Source organism: Panthera tigris, chromosome X (assembly GCF_018350195.1).
Source record: "Panthera tigris isolate Pti1 chromosome X, P.tigris_Pti1_mat1.1, whole genome shotgun sequence".
In the NCBI taxonomy this organism is placed as follows: Eukaryota; Metazoa; Chordata; class Mammalia; order Carnivora; family Felidae; genus Panthera; species Panthera tigris.
In genome coordinates, this window is record NC_056677.1 from 6,888,268 (window position 1) to 6,913,290 (window position 25,023).

Sequence of the window (25,023 nt, forward strand, 5' to 3'; positions counted from 1 at the left end):
TCAGCTGGGCCGTCGTCTCCCTCCAGGGGACACTTGGCAATGTCCGGGTACGTTTTTAGTTGTCGCCCCCGCGAGGTGCTCCCGGCATCCTGTGGGTGGAGACAGGGAGGCTGCCCAACACCCTGCGGTGGACAGGACACCCCCACAGCCCCAGGTGTCAGTCACGAAGGCTCCTGAATGTCCTAGTTACTAAGGAGGCTTTCTGTTCCCGCTTGTGGAACGGAGCGAACGGATGCATTTCCACGGTTTGGGGGAACGTGCTTTGCGACCTGTCTCATTCCGTGGGCCACCTGCACAGGCGTGTGCTCACATCTGTCCTGTTTATATCCGTTGTGTCCGTACGCGTCGTTAACTGACAGTAGGTGGGAGTGCCCGTGAGATGCCCGAGACAGGGGCAGAGGGGGTGAGTCGGCTCAAAGCAAGAGGGAGCAGACACGGCTGCAGCCAAGGGCTGCCCCTCCGCCCCCCCGTTGGCGGTCCCATCCCCCGGCTGTCGTCTTTTGGTTAGCGGCCCCATTGGCTCGTCGGGACCGAGGCCGTGAGCTGGAAGGGGGCACGTGCGCGTAGGGTCACAGCCAGTTGCGGTTCTGACCTTTTTACGTAGGAGAGAGGAGCCGAGCGTGCCGGCGGCCATGTCCCTGGCCACCAGTTCCACGTACTACAGCACTTCGGTCCCCAAGGCGGAGCTGCTGATCAAGATGAAGGATCTGCAGGAGCAGCAGGAGCCCGAGGAGGATTCGGGGAGCGACTTGGACCACGACCTGGCGGTGAAGAAGGTAGGAAAGGCCGTTGCCAATGAAACCGTGCTCGTTGGCAGAGAAGGGGCCGCACGTCACGGTCCAAGTAACCTGTGCCTTCCACCCTAGTTAAAATGCTGCGGACTTCATGCTGTGACCTTCGGCAAGTTACCTGTTCTCTTTGAATATCAGGTTCTAATACCTGCAGCCAGGAGATCACAGTCCCCACATAGTGCTTGTAAAGTGCTTTGTCCACCAGGCAGCGTCATTTCTTGTCTCCTAGAACTCCCGGGCGCTTAGGGGTACAGCAGGAGACCAAACAGAACGCAGCCCTTCCTTTCCAGAGGGGAGCCTCTGTTCAGCCCACATGAAAACAAATACACAGTAGGGGGTCGGCACACTGCAGCCTGTGGGCCAAACCTGGTTTTGTGAGCAAAGTTGTATTGACGCACAGGCACATTTATTCATTTAGAGACGCTCTCTGGTGGCTTTCCTTCCACAGAAGCAGGGCTGAGTAGTTGCAGCTGACCACGCCACCTGGAACGTCGAGGATCTTTACTGTCTACCCCTTTATGGAAAGAGTTTGCCAACGTTTAATGTGGTACGTTGGATGGTGAGAGAATCAAAACAGAGTGAAAGAATCGAGGGAAACAAAGGAAGGTGATTCTAGAGAGGGCTCCGGCCAGGGGATGATTGAACAGCAGCAACCTAGAGTGGCGTGAAGGGTGAGCCGTGTGGATATCTGGGTGCACTGGGGGAAGGGGACCAGCCGCTGCGAAGGTCCTGAGGTGGTAGGCTCGTGACACATTGGAGAAGCAGCAGTGGCTTTAGCTGGAGCTATGTGGACCAGGAGGGTAGGACTGGAGATAAAGTCAGAAATGAGGTCAGGGACTACATAGTGAGTGGCCATGGAGTCATGGTAGGGACAGCATTACTGCTGTCAGTGTCAATGGCATTACTGCTCTGTTAGCTTTAAATCTCCATGATCTGTCAGCACGCCAGACCTGTGGCATCTAGGTGATTACCTAGTTTTTTAGGAAGGCCTTAGCATTAAACAGATGACGGGATTGCCAAAGAAAGTCCGTTTCGGAGGCTAGCACGTACTCTTTATTCCAGGGCCTTGAGCCCGTCAAATACTACCAGGGAAAGAAAAGGAGGGAAGCAGCCTTTTGTGAGCATTTGCCATATGCTTAGTACTTTGGAAAACTGCTTTCATAAAACAAACACTTTTTTTTTTTTCTTTAACAGAAATCTTACCAAAAGATTATGCGTGTATAGTTGGTGGTTTAAAAACACCACTGGCTGATTTCAGATATAATAGAAGAAATATTGTGACCCATGCATGAGAGAAATTTACTTTCAGTTTGGGGAATATTTGCTTTTTTGTTCAAGGGAATTAAAGGGAATAAAAGATAAGAATTTTAGTCCTGGGCTTGTATCTGGCTTCCAATCACATATCCAATTTCTTTCTTTTTTCGTTCTTCTTTTTTAATGTTTATTTTTGAGAGAGAGAGACAGACAGACATACCAAACGTGAGCCGGGGGGGTGGGGAGAGAGAGAGGGACACGCAGAATGTGAAGCAGGCTCCAGGTTCTGAGCTGTCAGCACAGAGCCTGACGTGGGGCTCGAACCCGCGAACCGCAAGATCATGACCTGAGCCGAACAAAGGCAGACTCTTTTTACGACATGGCCTTGTTTCTCGTGCTGTGATGAGTTTGGGGTGGGGCACGCCCTGGTACTGCCCAGCCTTCATCTGGGTGGCTCTTTTCTCTTTCTGCTTTTGGGAGGCTCAAGTTGCTGGGCAACTGCCTCACCTTAGATGACTGCTTTGGGATTGAGATGAATCCCTGTGAACTTGGCTCCTGACAGCCTACTCCCCGCACCCCCCCAACCTACTCCGCATGATTATATTCTTGGGTTTTTTTAATGTTTATTTATTTTGGGGGCCGGAGGAGCAGCAAGAGAGGGGGCCAGAGGATCCGAAATAGGCTCTGAGCTGTCAGCAGAGAGCCCGATGCGGGGCTCGAACTCACAAACTATGAGATCATGACCTGAGCTGAAGCCAGACTCTCAACCGACTGAGCCACCCAGGCACCCTTGCATGATTAAATTCTTAACCCAACTGACATATCTTATTCCAGATGCAAATGTTGAGTAATTTCACAGTAAATGGCAAATGCTGTAAATCACAGTTCTCTGTGGTGTTAGTGACTCAGTAATCCTGCTTTTCGGCTTGATTTGACAAAGGCAGCTGGCACCCTGTCTTTTCAGCCTTCTTCCCATAACCCACAAATACACTGTGTCGTGTGGTTGTACAAAGTGTTCACGGTGGGGAGAAGGAGGTCCGTGCCGTGTGGATGTACCTGATGGGCCGTAACGGTAGAGCGGCTTGACCCCGAATCGCATGTGGACCCACGTGCCCAGAGGGACCTTGGCTGTCATGGTCCCAGCATCGCTGCATGCTCACAGAGCCCGAGTGCCAAATCGGGTGACCCTGTGTTTTAGGAGAAGGCTGAGGACACAGGGATGCAGAGAGGGAATTGTGGTGGCTGGTTGGAAGCATTACCCCAGGAAGGCGAAATCCGTTTTTACACCCGAGGCGGCTCAGGCACACTCTGCCCAGAAAGAGGCCCAACTGAGATATGGGATTCTTCAGCAGAAGCAGACACTCCATGGTCCATGGTCAACATCTGGAATCTGAGGGTTGTGGTTCTTCCCTGGAACTTAGACGTGGGCACGAGGCCCAGAGAGAAAAGACCTCATTCCCCGCCCAGAGGGGGACAAAAGTAGGTGTGCGGGGGGCACCGGAAACAGAGGTAAGGGGCAGGAAGTGCACCTGCTGTGAGACCCAGGGTGGGTGGGGGGGGTGGCTGGCCTCTGCCACCACTTGCTCTCCCCCCAGGCCCTCTTGAATGCCATGTGCTGCAGAACACAAGCGGATGGGCTCATGCGAGGCTCATCTGACGTGGCGGGTGAGGCCTGCTGCACCCCGGCTGGTGCTGATAACCAGTGATCTGTATGCTTCCTGGGCCAGGCCTTGTCCCAAGATCCCTGAAAGTCAGTGTCTGGCCCTTTATGGAAGAAGGGGAGGGTATTTCTAAACCCTCTAAAACTTTACGCACGACATATAAAGGAATCAGAGGAATTTGGGCTCCTTCCAAAACGCCCAGCTTCAAGTTCGCTCAGCTGTTATTGCAGGTTTTGAAGGCGCGTATCATGCATTGGTGTGAAATCTTTATCACGATAATTGCTAAAGAAGAATGAAACAGGAAAGTTACCAGAAGCCCTGGCTAGGGGTCCTCACACATCCACAATCCTCTGAATTGCTTGAGGTGTTCACTCGGGTTACGGGTTGCCTGCAGGTGACAATTTGGAAGGTTCTCCATCCCTACAATCCATTTTGTGCTCTTCCCTCAAGTTATGAGTATCTGAAAAAGGCCATCTTAGCCGTGGGACTCGAAGTTGACTTAAACCGTCTCCCCAGATAGGTAGGTAACCAGACGCACCGAGACACAAGCATCAGCCCACATTCTGAGAGAAAATATCAGAACTGTAGACACATACAGCTTTACATTAGTGAGGGAAGGGGCGCCTGGGTGGCTCAGTCGGTTGAGCGTCTGACTGTATGTAGCTCAGGTCGTGATCTCACAGTTCGTGGGTTCAAGCCCCGCATCGGGCTCTGTGCTGACAGCATGGAGCCTGGAGCCTGCTTCGGAATCTGTGTCTCTCTCTGTATCTGCCCCTCCTCTGCTCTCCCTCTCTCTCTCTCAAAATAATAAGTAAAATAAATAAATTAGTGAGGGAAGACTAACTAGAACCTGACCCGAAAAAGCCCAAAGCAGTTTATAAATTCCATGTTGGGTGTTTTAGGAGAAAACCCATGCCGATTAATCTGCAGTGAGGACAAGGACAGCTCTCCTCTGAAACTGCCTGCTATCTTAATCTGCAGGATACCCAGACATTGCGATAAGCCCTAGGCAGATTGGACCACGAGCAGGCGGTGCCCATGCCTTTCCAGGCCATGGACTTACCGTCATACTTACTTGTGCACGCGCATCAACGCCAGATGGGGATTCTCGTCAGCGTCTCCTCCGCAGACAAAGCGGACACGTCATCGGCTCCTGCAAAGCGTGCGATGGCTTGCTCGTGGTTCAGCGTGTCTTTCGTGCCGCCGTGTGACTTTGCCCACCTAAACTGTCATCGGGACAGGCGTTTTTTGTTTTTGAATTTTTGTTAACGTTTACTTATTTTTTAGAGAGAGAGTGAGGCAGAGCACGAGCAGGGAAGGGGCAAAGAGAGAGGGAGACACAGAGTCTGAAGCAGGCTGCAGGCTCTGAGCTGTCGTCTCGAGCCCACAAACCGTGAGATCACGACCAGAGCTGACGTCGGCCACTTAACCGACTGAGCCACCCCGGCGGCCCCATGACAGGCGGGTTTTACCCCACTGTTGTCTGTTAAGCCGGGGCACCTTCTCAGCCTGCATGCAGGACTGCTGATACCTGCCAAGTACGGGTACCTACCGCAAGCCGCCAGGCTGGTGATTGTCACGCAGGCACGCGTTCAGCTTTCGTGTCAGTCCTGGAGGTGCGGGCTCCTTTTCCCCTGTGCAGCCAGGATCACGGTCCTGGAGAGCTTGATGAGACGTCGCTCCCTCCGGGCGGGTGACTTCTCTCCGCTCGCCTCTGCCGGCTCCCTGTGGGGTTGGAGTCTGTAAAGGGCCCAGGACACGCGGTGACGGTGTGGGGGGACTTCATAGGTCCGCTTTCTATACGTGGCGTCCCTTGTTGCAGCAGGCTGAGCTGAACATCCTAACTGGACGTGAGCGTTCACATTCTGCAGTCTTCATTTGGGTTTGTGCACCTCGGCGCTGTGGCGTGCGGGGGTTCACGTGGGCTGTGTGTGGTTCAGCACGTGGGGGTGAACGCCCTGGCGCTTCTGCTGTGGGTGGGCCTGACGGCACACAGGCATCCGTGCTCGGAAGACAGTGGTTTTGGCAGCCTGGGCTCACCTGCTGCGTTCCTTTAGAGCCATCCCTGTACGTTTCCCCAGATCTGCCAGAGGGGGCAGAGCATCTTTGCCACTCAAATCCTGCCACTTCAGCAGGAAGGCCGGTTTACATGTTTTGTTTTTTATTTTTGCCCCTTTAAAAGACAATCACTTAAAGGGCCTGTGGAAAAGGGGGGTGGGGAACTCACGTTTAATGGTCAGAGTGTCAGTTGGGTAACATGAGGAAGTTCTGGAGATGGGCGGTGGTCACGGTTGCCCACGACGTGAATGTACTTAATGCCACAGAGTGGTACGCTTAAAAACGCATAAAATGATAACTTTTGAGACTATATCTTGCCATATTTATTTTATTTTATTTTATCTAAAATATTTTTTTAATGCTTTTGTTTTTGAGAGAGAGGGGGACAAAGCATGAGTGGGGGAGGGACAGAGAGAGAGGGGGGGGGCACAGAATCCAGAGCAGGCTCCAGGCTCTCAACTGTCAGCAGAGCCCAACTCGGGGCTCGAACCCACAAACCGTGATCATTACCTGAGCCAAAGTCGGACTCTTAACCGACTGAGCCACCCAGACGCCCCTTTCTTGCCATATTTTTTAAAAGTTAGTAATATATGTGCATTTCGGTCACATTCAAGTCAGGTTGCTCTCAAAAGACTTTTAATTTTACTGACATCCCTTTATTTGTTTTAACTTTAAGTTGCCAGTTGTGTGTGGAGCATGTGTTTAAATCACGCCATTCAGTAGCAGGCGTGAGACTCCATAACTTGTGCACGTGTCAGTTCTTGCACTGGAAGATTGCAGACTATGAAGCACAGAATCTCACGTGGGCCCCGAGAATCCCGGCCAAGGTGAAGGTGAAATGAGGTTTATCTCGAGGGGCCACGCCTACCTATCGCTGTGTGATAGGACACTAACAGGAGGAGAATAGGTTAGTTTCGTGTCTAAATGTCACGCCAGGGACTTCACCGGGAGTTGTTCTCCCTCCCCGGGTCTTAGAAAGCCTCTCTTAGAAAGTTGATGCAAAATCAACTCTTCCCCACGCAGGTCACTTACGTGAGACCACAGGGCCCGGGCAGCCGCTGTAGGTGCCAGGTCGGGTCACCCTAACGAGTGTTTGCATGCCCCCCTGTGCCCTACAGCAGGAGCTCATCGAGAGCATCAGTCGCAAGCTGCAAGTGCTTCGGGAAGCCCGGGAGAGCCTGCTGGAGGACATCCGTGCCAACAGCGCACTGGGGGACGAGGTGGACGCCATCGCCAAAGACGTGTGCAAACCCAACGAGTTTGACAAGTTCCGGATGTTCATTGGGGACCTGGACAAAGTGGTGAACCTTCTGCTGTCGCTGTCGGGCCGTCTGGCGAGGGTAGAAAACGCCCTCAATAATTTGGATGACACTACTTCTCCTGGTGATCGGGTAGATACAACGTGTCTGACCTGGACCCGGCGGGGGGCGGGGCGGGAGGTGGTTGCGGGAAGGTTCCGCGTGGGGCGTCATGAGTTGGTGCCCTGAAGCCTCACGCGGTCCCTGCGGCGGCCTGTGCACCTCCCAGCGCAGGACGCCTTCGGGTGTCCAGGGCTCTCCCTCACTTTGCCGGTAACTGAGGGAGACAGGTGCTGGGGGGTGTGGTGGGCAGGGCCTGACAGGCGTGGTCATGGGACTGCAGGGCTGCTGTGATGTTCAGGAAGAACTGTGGGCTCCTTTTCACATCTTCTCACCTGTTCCCACGGATCATTACTGATAAGCGTCTCTTCCTAGGAAATAGTCTCTTTCACCTTTCTTGACCATGCGTGTAAGTGGGTCTCACTGAGAATGGAATGTGATGTTGTCGCTGCTTTTAACAGGAGTGCACACGGCAGTCTGGAAGCAGTCGAGGACTTGTCTGCCTCTTCCCCCTCTCTTGAGGTGTGCAGCCTGGAACGTGTCTCTTAGGGGGTTTGCAGAATGCAGGAAGTAATAGCCCCCTTGTTGACTTCACTTCCTGGGTCAAATATCAGTAGAACATGGAGTTTGCTTCTCTCTGTAGGCCCTCAAATGATCATCTTTATTATTAATACGGCTCCTTCTCTGAAAGGGGAGCAGAAGAGTTAGCCCTCTCCCTTACTCTAGGTGAGAGCGCTTTCAGGCGACCTAAATGTTCTCGAGCGCAGCTCGCAGACGTTGTCGTTCTGTGCTTAGCTAAGTCGTTGATGACTACCGTTTGAACATACTGGATAAGCATTGACAAAATAGCCGGGACCCTTGGGTGATGTTCAGATTCCACTTTCTGATTTCCTCGTCTTTGCCACGTGTATCTGAGGAGAGGAAGGTAACGCGAGGGGTGCCTGGGTGTCTCCGCCTGTTGAGTGTCCGACTGGCTCAGGTCATGATCTGTGGTTCGAGTGTTGGAGCCCCGTATTGAGCTCTCTGCTATCAGCACAGAGCCTGCTTGGGAGTCTCTCTCTCTCTGCTTCTACCCCACTCGTGTGTGCTCTGTCTCTCTCAAAAATAAAAATATTCTTAAAAAAAAACTTGAACGAGAAAGAGATTCGTTTATACATAATTGGAATGTTCTCGAGTATTGATTTAAGTGAACAACTAGTGTGGTCTTTGCAACTCAGCTCCTCTATAATCTATCTTTCCCTCCGTGTGGGTGGAACGGACAGATACTTTATTTAGAATTTGGGGATGATGAAGGAATGCCAACGCTAAGGACCACGCACGTGGTCCTCCTGAGTACCAGGCTCTGGAGCCCTCAGCACGTCCCGGGGGCTCCCTGTGAATGGAGTGTTGCATTCCCCCAGCCAGGGGCAGTGAGGAGGCCCCGTCTCCAGCAGGGTTGGCGTTGGAGGAAAATCTGCGTCAGGCAGCGGAAGTTTGGAGACGCTAAGGTTTTCAGAGACAACATAGTAACTAGTTAAAAGACACCGCAGAACGTTTTCTGAGGCTCCCTCCATCTTTCCAGACAGAAAATGTCCCCATCAGGTCCTCTCCCAGCCTCTGCAGCCTCCTGTCCCTAGTCAGCCTGACTGGTTTTGTTTTAAGTTTTCATGTATTTATTTTGAGAGAGAGTTCCTGCACACACCAGCATGGGAGGGGCAGAGAGAGAGGGAGAGAGAGAATCCCAAGGCTCTTTCCCCTGATGCGGGGCTCGGACTCACAACCCACAAGATCGTGACCTGAGCCAACATTCAAGAGTCGGACACTTACCTGACAAAGCCGTGCAGGCGCCCCAGCCGGACCGATGTTAATAATCCAAAGCACACTTCTAGGGTCTGTTAGCACCTTTCCCTTTGGGTTTAACGGATTTGCTTTGCCTCCTCTTTGCGTGAGAATTCCCTGTGCGCGTGACCTGAAGAGGGCGGTGTTGCACGGGAGTGGGCAGGGGACCTGACGCCTACCAAGACAGTTTCTGCTTAGTGACCCGCCCACCAAGACAGTTTCTGCTTAGTGACGGTGGCCGCTCACGTTCATCGCGCGCTCTCTGTGTGCGGGCGTTTTACAGAGAGCCGCCACATGCTGGACTCTCACGGTGGCTGTTGGTAACTGTGCGTGGCCACGTTGCAAAGTGGCGGAATGAGAGCGGCTGTCCTGCTGCCCAAGTAAAAATCACACGGAGGAAATGAAGCCCCAGCCTCCCCCAGCCGACAGTGGGAGACTGAATGCACTCATCTCTTCCTTTCTTAGTTTTCGTTAAACTTAGAGAAGGCAGGGACCGTTAGGTGTGTATTTTGCGGAGAGACGGTGCGGCTGTGAGTGCCACATTTTGGGAACGGGGTCGTCCGTGTCCCCCAGAGCGGGCCCGTGTGGGGAGCCGGGGAGTCTCCCCCGTCACCCTGCGTCTGTCCTGCCTGTCCTTGCTCCCTCACGCGTGCCCTGCAAGCTCGCCCAGGGGCTCTTCTCCTGCGGAAGGGTGTACACACCCCGCTCCGCGAGTTCTTCGGAATCCGCGCCTTTTGCTGCCTTTGCCTCGGTGTTGTCACGGTCAGGCCTCTGACGCGCATGGGATCCCTAAGTCCTTTACACCTTTCGAGCCTCTCAGAATTCTGTCCTTATCTGTCCGGGGACAGCTCTTCTCGTCAAGGCTGTTCCTGTGAGCCGTTCCAGGCCAGTGGGAAGAAATGGGAGGCGGGACGAGCCTGTGAGCTCTCGAGGAAGGGCTGGGGCTAGCCGCGCCCGAGTATCTCCGTGCAGAGGCCGTCAGACCTCTGTTCCCTAACCTGGCGTCAGGGTGTCCCCTGAAGCAGCCCGCAGCGTGGCCGGCATCTTGCGGCGGCCGCCCGGAGCCCCTGCTCTCGCCCTGGTCCTCAACGGGCTTGTCTCTCTCTCTCTCCCCAGCAATCGCTGCTCGAGAAGCAGCGGGTCCTCATCCAGCAGCACGAGGACGCCAAGGAACTGAAGGAGAACCTGGACCGCCGGGAGCGGATCGTGTTCGACATCCTGGCCAGCTACCTCAGCGAGGAGAGCCTGGCCGACTGCGAGCACTTCGTGAAGATGAAGTCTGCCCTCATCATCGAGCAGCGCGAGCTGGAAGACAAGATACACCTGGGCGAAGAGCAGCTCAAGTGTCTGTTCGACAGCCTGCAGCCCGAAAGAGGCAAATAGGAGGGCCCTCCCTGGCGGAGGCCGGAAAGTGCCCCTCTGAGCTCGGTTCCGGAGGATGCACGCGGAGACCCCAGCCGGTATTTATGTCCTGCAGCCCGAGTCGTCCCCTAGCGGGATGGCTGCTTTAGAGAAGCAATAACTTCCGTGTGTGTTTGCGATGGTCTATTTAATGTGTTTTAGCTTCCCCGTTGAACGCTGAGCAGAACATCTCACCATTAGCCATTTTGCTTTGCCAGTTACCACACGTGGCCCAGCCTCCGGAGGGTGGCGGGTTCCCGCAGTATAGACTGTGTAGTGCATGCAAGTGGTCCTTCTCACTGGTAGGGGTGCCCTTCCTCCCGTCTTCACATCCTGAACCAACCGCCCGGGAAGCAGCCTGAGTGAGTCTCGAAGGCGCATGAGCGGGGAACCCCTGGCTCCCGTCTTACCCTGCGATTCCTTACCCTGGGAAGCGTGGGCTGCCCCGTCGTACCCCATTCGTCCGATGGTGTGGACCCTTCCTCGTCCTTCATTCAGTCTCCCAGCAAAACCACGATGATATGATGAGAAGTTACTAACCTTTTGGAAAGGGGAATGGTTTCCCAGTGGTTAAAAACCCACTGTGAAATGAACACCTTATGTGTTGGCTTCACGCATCCTGAAATCGCCACAGAAAGAATCGTGTGCATGCTTTAAAACACGTGCACAGCACAAGGAGCTTCAGTCCTGGCGTCACGGTTCAAGTGATCTTTTCCTGCAAAGTGAAAGTCCTCGGTCAATAGTGTGTCCAGTAGGAGTCATGTGCTCGCTAGATACTTGTTTCATGAGACCAACAGCATATTTCTGAAATTACCTTCTGCCTGTAACACTTATTTTGTGTGCGTATGGTTGTTAGTGACAATTGCCTACGTTTCTGTTTTTGCCTCTTTAAATCTATTGCCATGCCGTAAGGGTTACTTTCCATTTACTTGTAAGAACCTTTCCTCTCTGCGCTTTCAGAGGCCCCATGGAGTATTACAACTCCCAAACCCGATCTTTTTCTGCCACAGTTTATAGATTCTGTCCCCTGTTTATCAGCTGAAATCGCAAGTTTCTCAAGAGAGTCTGCTCACTAAGAAAACACTGTCATGCTGTCAGTTTCCAGTGGACAAGTCACAGACTGGGAGGAAAGATGTGCTAATCATGTCTATGACAAAGGATCTAGACCGTGTGAAGAACTTTCAGAAGCAAGAGAACAAACAGCTGGTTAGTACATGGGCAAGAAACATAACTGGGTGCTTCAGCACAGAGGCCGTGTGCACGGGCAATAAAATAAGCACGTGGAAAGACATTCAACCGCCATCGGCTTGGTTATAACTTCCGTTTAATCTACGCCGATGTAGAGCTTCTTCACAGATGCTCATCCGATTAAACGCGTGGTAAATGGCAGGACAGCCCCTTGGACGACGTCATGTTGAAGTGATGATCGGACATTTGTTTGATCGAGGGATCATTTGGATCCTCATTTCCCCTATTCCCATGAAAGTTTTCCGACAGGTGGGGACACGTCCCTTTGGCCGCGGCGACGGTTGCCTTCCCAGAACACACGTGCACACAAATGTCTTAACAGACCGCTGTCTGTACTTGATGAGCCAGAGGGGGGGAGCTGGACCCCTGAGCCACAGCACTGACGTCTCTGCACCCCACGGGGGTCCCAAAGTGGCAAGCTTCAGTAACGCACGCAATAAACCCTCTTTTTGGCAATCCACTCATGCCAGAAAGCTCTATGCCTTTTCAGAAGTTTCCAGTCCTATTGAATTAAGCGATTTCTGACTTGAAAAAAAATCCCCATCCTGCCAATGACGTGTCCTCCTTTCCTCCTGCTGTAGTCCCTTCCTGTGAAAACTGGTCACTTCAGAGAAGGTCAAGTTGGCTGTCCACGGACCTCTGTCATTCTCCTCAGGGGGACAAACACAGTAATTTCAGCGTGTTTTGCTTTTAATTTAGACAAAGCATTTATCTGTGATCTTTCCCCTCGAATACAGTATTGTGAATCATTCTGATGATATATATGTAAAATGTGAGTAACAGGAGGTGTGTGTCTCTATCCAGCCTTTTAGGTCTTTTGAGGACCTTCCCTTACACACAGCAATATACAGTGCTCTGTCCCCCTTGCCGCGAAGCACATGGGGTCACTGTCCTGTACCTTCCCCTGTTTGCCTCTTCAGCGTCTAGTCAGCAGGGACCCAAAGATTCCAGTGAGTCGATGTACATATCTTTGTACATAGCTATGTTATTGCATACAACAACAATCTGGTGCTAATGTTTTGCCCTTGGCATTCTTAGGTGGCGGCTGATTCCTCCCCCTCTGTCGTAACACAGCTGTGGAATGCTCTGTATGGCGAGATTTCAGTCAGGGGTATGGCCTGTGGCTTTTATCCTGCAGTCCAGTGTGGAAAATGTGTACGTACTTCATGCTCGACCCTTACCACTTAGCTCTCATCGTATCGTCCTGCTTGACTTTTAACAGAATAAATGTGTCCTTGAGTGAATGGAGCGTGTCTTTGACTTACCTATGTTCTATCTTTTTTTTTTTTTTTTAATCCAGCTGTCCTCACCATAGGTCAAATTCTTAAGCCACTGATAAATTGTGGGATGGATTCTCTATATGTGTGTAACTTTAGGCCAGCCTAGCTAAGGCTGATCGGTTTGCAGGCAGGCAAAAGTCAGGGGACACAGGTTGTATCAGTCAGCCGTGGCCGTAGTGATGCTGCGTAACAAGCAACTGTGGGATCTCAGTGTGCAGTACGGTATCTCTTGAGCTCACACACGCGGCGATCATGGTACTCTGCTCCGTGTGTCTCTCGTCTTTCTCCTGGAACCGGCAGCCTGGCCTGGGGAAGTCCGTGGCGGATGCACGAGAGAACCGACCCGGGCACAAAGGTGTTTTTCCACATACCTGATTATATCACACCGCTAACCTTCCGTTGCCAAAGCAAGCCCCACAGCCGAACTCAGAGAGGTGGTGGGATGTGCCCCACCTCTTCGGTGGGAGGAGCCGTGTCGTCACGTGGCAGAGTGTGGACACCAGGTGTGAAGAATTCGGGCCACTGATGAGCTGCATCTCCCACGCCGGCGTCTGCTCTGATGGGGTAGCGCTCAAGCGTCCTGGACCCAGAAGCCACGTCCCCAGGGCGAGGCCACCTCTGCCTGCCGCTCCCTAGTCGTATGGCCGTGACCAAGGTACTCGGGCTCTCCGAGTTTCGTCCTGTGTCACTGGAGAAGGCCTGGGGAGCTCAAGCAAGCACATGTTGTTCATGTGCTTAGAGGCCACACTAGGCCTGGAAAAAAGTGCTGCGGAGGCGTCTACTCTTGTGGGTGCATCATTCTCTCTGGTCTTGGAGGGACAGGCCTTCCCTGAACGATCTGCCAGAGCCGCACAGGAGACGGGGATTTCTGTTGCATGGGAGGATGAGAAAGGGTTCTGGTCTGCAGCAGGTTTGCGAGGCGTCAAGGCTGGATGGGAGCGGGGAGAGTCTCTTTAATAAAAATTATTCAACGGGCGCCTGGGTGGCTCGGTCGGTTAAGCGTCCGACTTTGGCTCAGGTCACCATCTTGCAGTTCATGAGTTTGAGGCCCGCGTGGGGCACCGCGCTGACATCTCAGAGCCTGCTTCAGACCCTCTGTCTACCCCCCCTCCCCGCTCTGCCTATCCCCTGCTCTATCGCAAAAATAAACATTAAAGAAACAAATTTCATAAGTAAAAATTATTCAAAATTAGAGTGGATATTTACTGAGAATGAAAAACTCACAAGTCAGATTTTTTTTTCAGTGGATGAATACCACACATTTTGTTTTTATTTCTGGCTTCTGCCAGGTGACTTCAGCGTGTCTCCTTTGAGTTCTGGAATGGTCAAGAGATTACTAACTGGGGGCAGTTCAAATGCAGTTCGAGAGTGCTGCTGTGGTGCTAGGCTGGGCCGTTCTGCGATCTGTGTGCCATGTTCCATGACCCGCTGATGACAGCGTGCAGGGTTGCGTCCCTGAGAACTTGTGTGCTCGGGCTGGTGAACCACATTGGTGACGGCTTGGTCTTTGGTGCGGGCCCATCAGACTTGTACGGGATGAGCTGTGTCGGGTACCCTGAGACAGCCTGGGATATGGGGACACCAGACACTCGCTCCATTTTCCGACCTGTCTGCCGGGACTGCTGCAGGTCTGTACCTACAAGCGCGGACATTCTGAGAGCCTGGGTTGTGCACTTCCCGTTAAGAGAAGAAAAGCAATGCGCGGTGTGTTTATCGTTCGTGTGTGCTACATCTTGAGTCCCGGTGACCCACATAAACATCCCAGTCAACCCAAGCTGGATAGTGCACCCTCTCCTCCTCGTCTCCTCGTCTCCTCCAGGTTCCCCAGAGGCTAGTGGTCATTCGGGCACCTCCTGACACAGGCAGGCGGAGAGGAATGACATGGTAGACCTAACAGAACGTGATGACGATGTCTTTGGCAAATTTCACGAAAGGATAGGGCTGTGCCAGATAAACCAGGTCATCAGATTCAAAGACGAGGCCTACTAGATGGCGTGATCCGTCCCGGCGAGGACCACGTGGAGGTGTATTCAGGGCTGTCAGTCGTAGCTCACTAAACCCTCAGCCCTCAGAGCACAAGGCAGGGTTTTGTGTATGTCTGTGCTTCCCTGCTTGGTGCCTGGTATGAGTAGGCGCTTAATTTATACACAGGTATTGAATGGGCGAAGAAATAAAACCGGTTACACAGTATGGATCACTGAGCAGCATGAGATTTCCTTTTTTTCCCCTCCTCCTGGGTGCCGTGTATGGAACACCTGTGTGCCAGGCACTTGAGGTCGGGCCATGGAGCACGTGCTGCTGACAACGCACAGAGGGAAACAAGGACCGAGTTCGTCGCATTACCGTCTCAATCTTGCTGCCTCTACCTTTACCCTCCCAGGTTCTCCCTTCAGCCTCTTCTGCGTCGGTGTCCGGAGATAGAGGGATGTTGCATGGGTCACAGGAAGCGGGTGCCTTGATTTTATTACTGTCAAGCCTGAGACCAGAAAGGACATAGAACGCAAGGTCAGCAGGGAGGAGCCGATGGGGTGTGCCAATTTTTGAAGGTTCCAAACAGGAACAGCCCCTGGGATCTAAGTACTGAAAGGCACGCAGGATAGTCTCCAGAGAAAAGCCAAGAGGAAAACTATCCAGTGAGCCTGGGTGTCTCTGCTATGTATTTCTCTCGAAGAGATTCTCGGAGTGTAGTGAAGTTTCCAAGGAAGCCTGCAATAAAGACTCGTTTTCAGATTCACTCAGGGTTTCCAAATGTACTTGAACTTGGATTGCTTCCACCCTGTGTTTAAAAAGTTAATATTTTGATTTATTTATTTTATTTTTGAGAGAGAGCAAGCAGGGGACAGGCAGAGAGAGAGGGAGAGGGACAGAATCCCAAGCAGGCTCCGCGCTGTCTGCGCAGAGCAGAGCCCGACGTGGGGCTCGAATTCGGGAACCGTGGGACCATAAGCTGAGCCCAAATCTAGAGTCAGATGCTGAACTGACCAAGCCACCCAGGTGCCCCCAATTTAATTTTTTTTTTTTTAATTTTTTTTTAACGTTTTATTTATTTTTGAGACAGGGAGAGACAGAGCATGAACAGGGAAGGGTCAGAGAGAGAGACACACAGAATCGGAAACAGGCTCCAGGCTCCGAGCTGTCAGCACAGAGCCCGACGCGGGGCTCGATCTCACGGACCGCGAGATCGTGACCTGAGCCGAAGTCGGCCGCTTAACCGACTGAGCCACCCAGGCGCCCCTGTTCTAATATTTTTAATCAGCCAAAATGTCAGCATATCTTGAGAGACCCAGTAATAAGGATGGCCACCACTGGTGGTAATGGAGCACTGTGAGTGTTTGGTCTAGGGGGCTCCCGTCCCCAGAGGTGGGGGGAAAACCTAAGTCTGTCTGTCTCCGTATAAGACTGCGGTCTTCAAATTCAATTTTGTGTAGATTATCCAAATAAGCTTTGGGTAAGATGGAAAATACACAACAGCCACAAAAAACCCACATACGCACGTACGCGTGCACATCCGTAGCTGACAATATATGTTTAATATTCTGTGCCAAGCACATATTTGGCGTTTTCTCCCCACCAGTAGGACGTTTCTCCCCACCAGCCGGCGTTCGATTGTAGGTCTCCGGGCACACGCCTACTGTCCCCACATCCATTCCTGCCATCCCTATGGCCCCACCTTCCCTATTGACATCTCTCTGGCATGCCAGCCACCCCTGGTGACAGCTCTAGGACTTTCCCAGGAGACATGAAAGTCTACTAGGCCCATAGCACGCTCTATCCCATTCCACGCCCACAACGTTCTTTCCCATCCAGTGCAGGTGAAGATGCTACCACTGTCAGAGACCTGTTGCCATGAGACGTAATATATTCACAGGTCTTCCCTTCTTCTCTCTCTCCTGTCCTTCTTTTTTTCTCCCGAGAAACAGGAGTCTACTAATCATGTTGTTGAAGTCTTTACTTAGGGTGCCTGGGTGGCTCACTTCAGCTCAGGTCATGATCTCCCAGCTCAAGCGTTCAAGTCCCACATCGGGTGACCTCAAGTGGCTCAGTCGGTTACGCATCCGACTTTGGCTCAGGTCTTGATCTCACAGCTCCTGGGTTCAGGCCCCGCATCGGGCTCTCTGCTGTCAGTGCACAGCCCGCTTCGGCTGCTGTCTCCCTGCCTCTCTGCCCCTCCCCAGCCCGTGCTTTCTGTCTCTCAAAAGTAAATACAAACATCAAAAAAATTGTTAATAATAAAATAATCTTTATACTTAGCAATGTTGGGAATTTTCCTCTAGTTATTTGTTAACATCGCGTTTAATTGCTGTGTGATAGCCCACTATAAAGGTACTCAATAGTTCATTAACCGTATTCTCAGAATGGGATTTTTTCCTATTTGTTCCCAGTTGTAACCTTGGTTATAAAGGTCATTGGGTGTGTGTTTCACTTACGTCTACATATCTCTCCTTGTTTGCTTGGGATAAATTCCTTACAGAAACACTAAGCGATTCTGGTGGAATTTTGGCTTGTATATAAAATCTAGTACCCTGAGTGCTGGCTAGCTGACATTATGTGATTTTTTGGTAGCCTCCTGTCTACAGAAGCCCCATTTGAAGCTATTCCCAATCTTCGGTCAATTTCTCACAAATGAGGAATTATTGTACATACTCCATGCTATTTTACCCACGTGGACTATGTGTCAACAAGCCTGTAATCCAAGCCTCAACTAGGAGGAGTTCCTTTCCCATGAATTAAGGGTATCTTTCCTAATATGTCAAATGTCCATGGTCTTTCACAACTGAATCTTGCCCTTGTGGGTACCACTTCTGCTAACACCTACACATATATGTTGCCATAGCTTTTTTTTTAATTGAAATTTTTGTTTTAATGCTTATTTATTTTTGAGAGAGAGACACAGCACAAGCAGGGAAGGGGCAGAGAGAGAGGGAGACACAGAATCAGAAGCAGGCTCCAGGCTCTGAGCTGTCGGCACAGAGCCCGATGCAGGGCTTGAACTCGTGAATGGCGAGATCATGTCCTGAGCCGAAGTCAGACACTCAACCAACAGAGACACCCAGGTGCCCTGGTGTTGCCATAGCTTTAAAAAAAAATTGTCATTACTTCCTGATGGTGTGGGTTAGATACCATTTCTGGGGGACAAGAGAGCAAATGAGTAGGAGACAGGTCTGAATCAGATACATCTTAAAAGTGGACTTTGATGGTCCATTAGTAAACATTACCCGCCCTCCCCCGCCAAAAAAGAAAACTAAAACTAAAACAAAACAAAACCAAAAGATGATATGCAAAGAGAATACATGATTCAGGAAAGAAACCAAAGAGGTGCGGTGATCAGTTACAAGACGGATGTTGCCTTGGAGTCCGGGACCTAGCAACCGAGAACTTGGAAGGCGCGGACAATGGGTGACAGAATGCGCTCACAGTTTAAGGCTGAGGAGAGGAGAGGGCCTTCAGACTGAGCTCCAGTCACGCTCGGTGGCTGAGTGCTCCTGTCTGCCCGCTCGGTGGCTGAGTGCTCCTGTCTGCCCTGCCGAGGGGCCGGCCATGGACAAGTGAGGACGCTGTGCTGGATAGAGGAACAGCCTGTGCTCTGCGCGTCTGACCCAGTAGCTAGCCGTCGTCCTCCCTAGACTTCCGTTGCGTCGGAGACTGCGTCACTGGACAGTGGAGGTTCGGCCTTCTTTGTTGTGTGTGTCTTACTGTGGTGCAATAGGACATAATCTTGATCATCTTACCATGCGTTAAGTGTACAGTCCAATGGACGTTTAAAATGTTAGGTCAACACCACTGTCCCATCTCCAGGACGTCTTCGGCTTCCCAAACTGAAGCCTTGTCCCTGTTAAACACTAACTGCCCCATTCCTTTCTTCCCCAGCCCCTGGCAACCGCTGTCCTACTCTCTGTCTCCGTGAAGGTGCCCACTCTAGGGACTGCATAGAAGTGGAATCACAGTATTTGTCTCTTGGGGACTGGCTTGTTTCAGCGTAAGGTCTTCACGGTTCATCCATGTTGGAACAAGTGTCAGAACTTCCCTCCTCTTCAAGGCTGATAAATGTCCCATGGTGTGTCAAGACCACATGTTTTCTATCCATGTGTCCATGGACAGACATTTGGGTTTAGCATGAAGGGCGCTACATGAACGTGGGGGTGCAGGTATCTGCGGTCTCTTCCGTTGGGTAGAGAGCAAGAGGTGGGATTGCCGGATCACGGGGTAATTCCACGTTTCATTTTCCGAGTCTGTGTTGTATTTTCTCAGTCCCTCTTGTATTGTGTTTTGACTCCTTGGCCACACGAGTGTTTGTTTCGCTCACCGTCCGTGATTAATTGGCTGTTCGTTGCTTTCACATTTTGATGCCCGGTCCTGGACTCTTCTGACACGGATTCGAGTGGCACCACATCAGTGTCACTCAGTGGTGAAGACTAAGGAAGGTGGAAGGGGCAGACCCTTTCCCTCGGGCCACGTAATCCCACTTAGAACTCTTCAGGGCTCTCTTCATTCTGCAGCCTCTGTATTGTGACACGGTTGTAATGGCATCGTGAGACAACCTCACGGGGATTTTTGAGGTTATTGTTATTTATTTTATTGGCGTTTTGTCGCCCCATTTCAAGCCTGTCTCACACATCCACAGGCCCACCTCTCCTGAGGCCGCTTCTCTACATGGGTCCGCACAATCTACTTCCTCTTTTCTCTTTTATATTCTCCAATTAGCCAACATGTGTAGCCCTCAAATTTAGTCTCCTTGGCTGGTGAAAATAAATAACCTGCCTATCTCTGGGGAAAGGCAGCCATATGCCATCCGTTCTACCCTTGGAAATGAAGACTTTCTGGGTGGCTGGGTGGCTCAGTCGTGAAGCATCTGACTCCAGCTCAGGTCATGATCCCACGGTTCGTGAGTTAGAGTCCCACACCAGGTAAGCACAAGCCCTGCTTCAGGTAAGAAGCCCTGCTTTCTCTCTCTCTCTCTCTCTGTCTCTCTCTCTCTCTGTCTCTTTCTCTCTTTCTCTCTCTCTCTCTCTCTCTGCCCCTCCTGGGATTCTCTCTCTCTCTCTCTCTCTCTCTCTCTGCCCCTTGCCGACTTGTGCCCTCTCTCTCTCAAATAAAAAATTTAAAAAAGGGAGACTTTCTAATCTGAACCAAAGACATATCAGAACTCAGGCAAGTATAAGGTGTACGTTGCACACGGGAAGCTAGTACCTGCTTGAACACTCCACCAGAAGGTTTCCCATCTTGGGGAAAGCATTTCAGAGTTCACGAAGCTCTGTTAAATGCAAGGGATGGAAATCATATTCGGGTTACGAGCCAGAGACTGGTAAGAATAGTCGCGTCTTAAACTTCACGAGGCCAGAAAACTACAATTAGGCTCACTTTCAAAGTGCCCCTTGTCGCCAAGGTTCCTTTACACTGAGCATACATCGTGCTTCCATATACACAATAATCAAAACCCAAACAGACACGCAGTAACAAAGGTTACGAGAAGGTGGAGAAATTCGAGCCCTTCTACATTGCCGGTGGGATTATCAAATGGTGCCGCCACTTAAGAAAACAATGTGGTGGTCCCTCGACGTGTTAGACATAGAGTTACCTTGTGACCCAGCAATTCCCCTCCTGCCAAAGACAAATGAAGACACATCCACGCAGAGACTCACACGTTAATGTTCACAGTAGCATCATTCATAGTAGCCCAGAAGGGAGAAGAACCCAACTGTCCATCACCTGCTAAACAAACTGGTATGTCTATACAGTGGAATACTACCAGGCCATGAAAAGGAATGGAGTCCCGATACATCTGTGGATGAACCCCTAGCACATTATGCTGAGTGGAAGCAGCCAGACCTAAAGGCCACATATCGTAGGACTCTGTTTATAGGAGATATCCAGAAGAGGCGTATCTGTAAACATGGAGGCCCAGGGGCCGGGGGAGGGGAGAGGGGAGTGATTGCTAACGAGGACAGCATTGCTTTTATGCTTCTCTTGGGCGGGCCTTCCTTTTAGCGAATGGTAGACAAAATGGCTATACTTTCCACTCAGCTCCCGTGTCACAATGGCCTCATTCTAACACAATTTTCTTGAAGGGTTTTAGAATGTCAGGTAAGTGCATGTGTAGGTTTGTAAACGGTAAGTAAGCGAGCCAGGGGCTTTGATGGGATGAGATCAAGACTATCGCAACGGCATCCTTCAGAGTCCCCTTGGTCTCATCACATTGTGGGTTGGGCGTGGCCCGTTAGGAGAGAGGATGCCAGCTGCCTGATGGTGAAGGGGTATCAAGTCCCTGTGGCTGGTACCTCCAGAAAAATGGCTGGACGTGGCTCTCCTCTGGAGCCAAAGACAAACGTGTCAATTTCTCCACTTTTCCCATTAGGTCATGGAGCTTGATAACATTGACCTGAGAGCGAGAATGTTGTCACGTTCCTCTCGACCACACGGCATAGGTTTCAGAGACTCTAGGGTTTCAGTTAGGAAGTTCTGATTCTACAGGCCATCAGCGCTGGGTACAGTTTCTTATTTTTTTTTAATTTTTTTAATATTTATTTTTGAGAGAGAGAGAGGGAGACAGAGTGCAGGCGGGGAAGGGGCAGAGAGAGAGGGAGACACAGAATGTGAAGCAGGCTCCAGGCTCCAAGCTGTCAGCACGGAGCCTGACGTGGGGCTTGAACTCACAAGCCATGAGATCGGGACCTGAGCTCAAGAGTCAGACGCTTAACCGACTGAGCCACCCTGGCGCCTCAAGATTCCTTAATTTCTAAAAATGACTGGATACTCAATACTGTCATTAAGTACATATGATTATGGCATTTTTAGCTTACATTTGATCTTGCTTTATGCCTCCATTTATACTATCAGAGTTTGCATTTAGAAATGAAATAGTAGTCTAGGAATGTGAATTATTGAGGCGCCTGGGTGGCTCAGTCGGTTAAGCGTGCGACTTTGGCTCAGGTCATGATCTCACAGTTCATGGGTTCGAGCCCCATGTGGAATTCTGCGCTGACAGTGAGGAACCTGCTTGGGATTCTCCGTCTCTCTCCCTCTGTCTCTTCCGCCCCTACCCTACTCTCTCAAAAAATACAATAGAATAGAAAAGGAATGTGAATTATGAGGGAATTTCTTCTAGTCTCAGACCCAGTGCACACATAAGGTATAGGTCTTCAATTTGATTTGCAAATTGGACTCTGAGGGGTTGGGGTGGGCAGGGGTGACTTTTCTGGAGGCCCTGTGTGGCTCTGAACCTACAGACCTTCCAAGCAGTAAGCCCTCTGTCAACTTCTGCTTGCGGGTGCTGTTGTGGTCTTGGGGATGTTTGCAACGGCTGAGGGTTCTGGCAAAAGCTGAGTTTCTGGACAGTCCCACAGAAGATACTCTAATATCCCCGAGCGTGTGTGGGGTTCCTTCCAGGGAGGACAGTGAGGTGCAAATACGAGTTATTACAGAGTACTTATGTACCAGAATTAATTAATCCTCCATTGCTTTACAAGCTTAATGAAGCCTTTTGTATAGTTTTTATTAAAAAAAAAAAAAAAATCACGCTCATGCCAGAAGTACCTAAAAAGCTTGAACAGCCAGACCTCATTTAACAAGTCATAATCCAAGGTCACAAATACAGTGTTGAGTGAAAGAAGCCAGGCACAGAGGAACGCCTACTGCAGGATCCCTGTTTTGAAAAACAGGCAGAATTGAAGCAACACTTTTGGGGGCCCGTGCTGAAGGAAAGCCCTGTAAAGACAAGTAAGGAAGTGATTCCGTTATCTATCCTCCACCAGGTGGTGCCGACGGGGTTATTTGCCCCGTGCCAATTCACTGAGCTGTACACTTCGATTTTGTGTGCTTTTCTGTATAGATGTGATTCTTCACAATACAAATAGCCTTAACAACGCTAACCCAGTGAAAAATGTCTCTTACTAACTTAGCACATAGAGACTTCCAGTTGTGTTTATATGCACGGTGACGTTCTCTGTACTCTTTCGTAAGTTCCCGTTTGGGCTCGATCCATGGTCAACATCTTCCTTTTGGTTATGTGTGAATGGGAACAAGAACGGATGTAATCTTGAAGACTAAGCCTGTGAAATGCTAGAAAGGAGGTGGAGGAACTGGAGCCTTCATGCATTGCTGGTGGGAAGGCAGAATGGTATAGCCACTTGGGGAAACGGTTGGGCACTCGCTGAAAAGTTCAACATCCACGTATCGTACACCCCACTAGTCCCACTCCGAGGGACCTACCCGAGAGAAACGGGAAAGTAGGCCCGTGCAAAGTGTTACGTAGAAATGTTTAGAGCAGCCCCATAATAGCCCAAACTTGGAGCCAACCCAAATGTCCAAAACCGATGGAAGAATAAACATTTGTCCAATTGAATAGGACTCAGCAATCAAAAGAAACTACTCACACATGCTACAACGGGGATGAAACTTGAAAACACTCTACAAAATGAGCAGAGCCAAGCACAAAAGAGTACACCTTGTTCGATCCCTGTTAGATGTTTCACGGCGCATGGCTCCATTTCACGGATGTAGCATGAATTATTTGAGCCCCATTGTTAGACCTGAACTTGTTTCCCATTTTTCAATATTATGCATAGCGTACGGCTAAATATTGGTGCCCAGTCTTAATGATTTCTTTAGGCAAATGCCTAGAAATGGAACTGCCTGTGTGAAAGTCTGTCCATTTTAAGCCAAATGGCCCTTCACAAAGTGCACTCGGTCTGGGCTCCCGCCAGCAGGGCTCCCGTCTCAAATAGAGCACCGCTTACCACACGGTGGGGGGTGGGGAGGTCACTCTTCCAAGCCCAGGAGCCCCACCCTCATGACGCTCTGTATTTGTTTGCAGACCCCCAGTACGCAGTTTCCATGGCCTTGCCGCTGGGTGCCAACAGCTGCCAAACGGCAGGCTTCACCCTAGCCACCATAGGATGGATCCTCACCATCACTTCCATGGGCCTCGTGGAGTGGCGAGTGTGGCACATAGGGAACACCTCTCTCTCTTACTCCGGAGTGGTCTGTGTGGGAATGTGGAAGGTGTGCATTTACCACCATGTCCCCAACACCAACAGATCTGCATTGTGTTACCATTACGCCTACAATGATACTTACATCCCTTTGGATATTCGTATTTGTCAAAATCTCCTGTTGGTCGCCAGCATCCTAGGTCTTATGGGGAGAGTCTCCATCATCTTTGCACTTAAAAATCTGTGCGTTGGAAGTGGTCAGAGGAATGTCACCTTCAGTCCACTTGTTGTCTCAGGAATTCTGGACATAGCTGCTGGTATCTGTATCTTGATCCCTGTGATCTGGAATTACCGCTCCGTGATGAATGAAGAGGGTATTGCCTTCCCACCATTTCTCTCTATACCCTTCAAGCCCAATACTCAGGAGCTTGGCAGTGCCATTCTGGTGGCAGGCCTGAGTGCCATCATGATGCTGTCCAGCGGATTAATTTTCCTCTTTTACAGGTGCCCCATAGCTTGCCGAGTGCATCCTCAAACTTCAGAAATATAAACTCTTGGTTGCATTGGCTTTCCAAATTCAAGATTACCAAGCATTTGTGATGAGTTCTAGCAGGATGCCCTATCAAATATTTCCAACGATTCTAGACCATGCCAAGGGTAGTTGTGGGCAGAAAGTAGCCAACTATTTCCATCTGCTATTTTCTACGTCTTGGGTTCTTTACAAGAAAATTTCACTTAAAAAAAATCTTCCCCACCTGTTGGTTGGTCTTACTGAGTCTGAATTTCAATTATTGTTGAATAAATAATCTATACTATAAACCTAGTCTATGGACATAAGATTTTCTGTGATTCTCACATGTCCCTTTTTTTCAAGTTGGTTTTGTTGTTGTTGTTTATTAATTTGAGAGAGAGAGAGCATGTGAGCAGGGGAGGGCCAGAGAGAGAGGAGAGAGAGAGAGAGAGAGAGAGAGAGAGAGAGAGAGAGAGAGAATCCCAAGCAGGCTCCACACCGTCAGCACAGAGTCTGACTCGGGGCTCGAACCCACCAACCAGGAGATCGTGACCTGAGCCGAAATCGAGAGTTGGACGCCTAACCGACTGAACCACCCAGGCCCCCCTCCAGAGTATTTTACTTTCTTTTTTTTTTTTTAATGTTTATTTATTTTTGAGACAGAGAGAGACAGAGGATGAACGGGGGAGGGTCAGAGAGAGAGGCAGACACAGAA

General features: G+C 50.7%; 2 protein-coding genes across 9 annotated transcripts in view; both read left to right on the plus strand.

Moving 5' to 3' along the window:
- SHROOM2 (shroom family member 2) overlaps nt 1-13,838 on the plus strand; it is a 157,442-nt gene extending 143,604 nt beyond the window's left edge. For 4 of the 6 annotated variants that reach the window (XM_042974107.1, XM_042974110.1, XM_042974111.1 and 1 more), the window contains 4 exons: nt 605-776; nt 6,883-7,155; nt 10,057-10,400; nt 12,394-13,838. In XM_042974107.1, coding sequence (XP_042830041.1) covers nt 605-776; nt 6,883-7,155; nt 10,057-10,323 — 712 coding nt within the window. In that variant the 3' untranslated portion in view covers nt 10,324-10,400; nt 12,394-13,838. The remainder of the gene's footprint in view (nt 1-604; nt 777-6,882; nt 7,156-10,056; nt 10,401-12,393) is intronic. The other 2 variants (XM_042974108.1, XM_042974109.1) reach the window with 2 other exon arrangements.
- A 4,358-nt stretch (nt 13,839-18,196) lies between these two features.
- On the plus strand, nt 18,197-24,610 carry CLDN34 (claudin 34). 3 transcript variants are annotated; one of them, XM_042974305.1, is made up of 3 exons: nt 18,197-18,533; nt 22,827-22,983; nt 23,680-24,610. In XM_042974305.1, exons 2-3 carry the CDS (start codon nt 22,923-22,925, stop codon nt 24,345-24,347), a joined length of 729 nt encoding a protein of 242 aa, XP_042830239.1. In that variant the 5' UTR covers nt 18,197-18,533; nt 22,827-22,922; the 3' UTR covers nt 24,348-24,610. The 3 variants fall into 3 exon arrangements, with proteins under 3 accessions (XP_042830239.1, XP_042830241.1, XP_042830240.1); XM_042974306.1 differs by lacking the exon at nt 18,197-18,533 and adding an exon at nt 21,177-21,352; XM_042974307.1 differs by lacking the exon at nt 22,827-22,983 and having other exon boundaries at nt 18,200-18,533.
- Nucleotides 24,611-25,023: the final 413 nt, after the last annotated feature.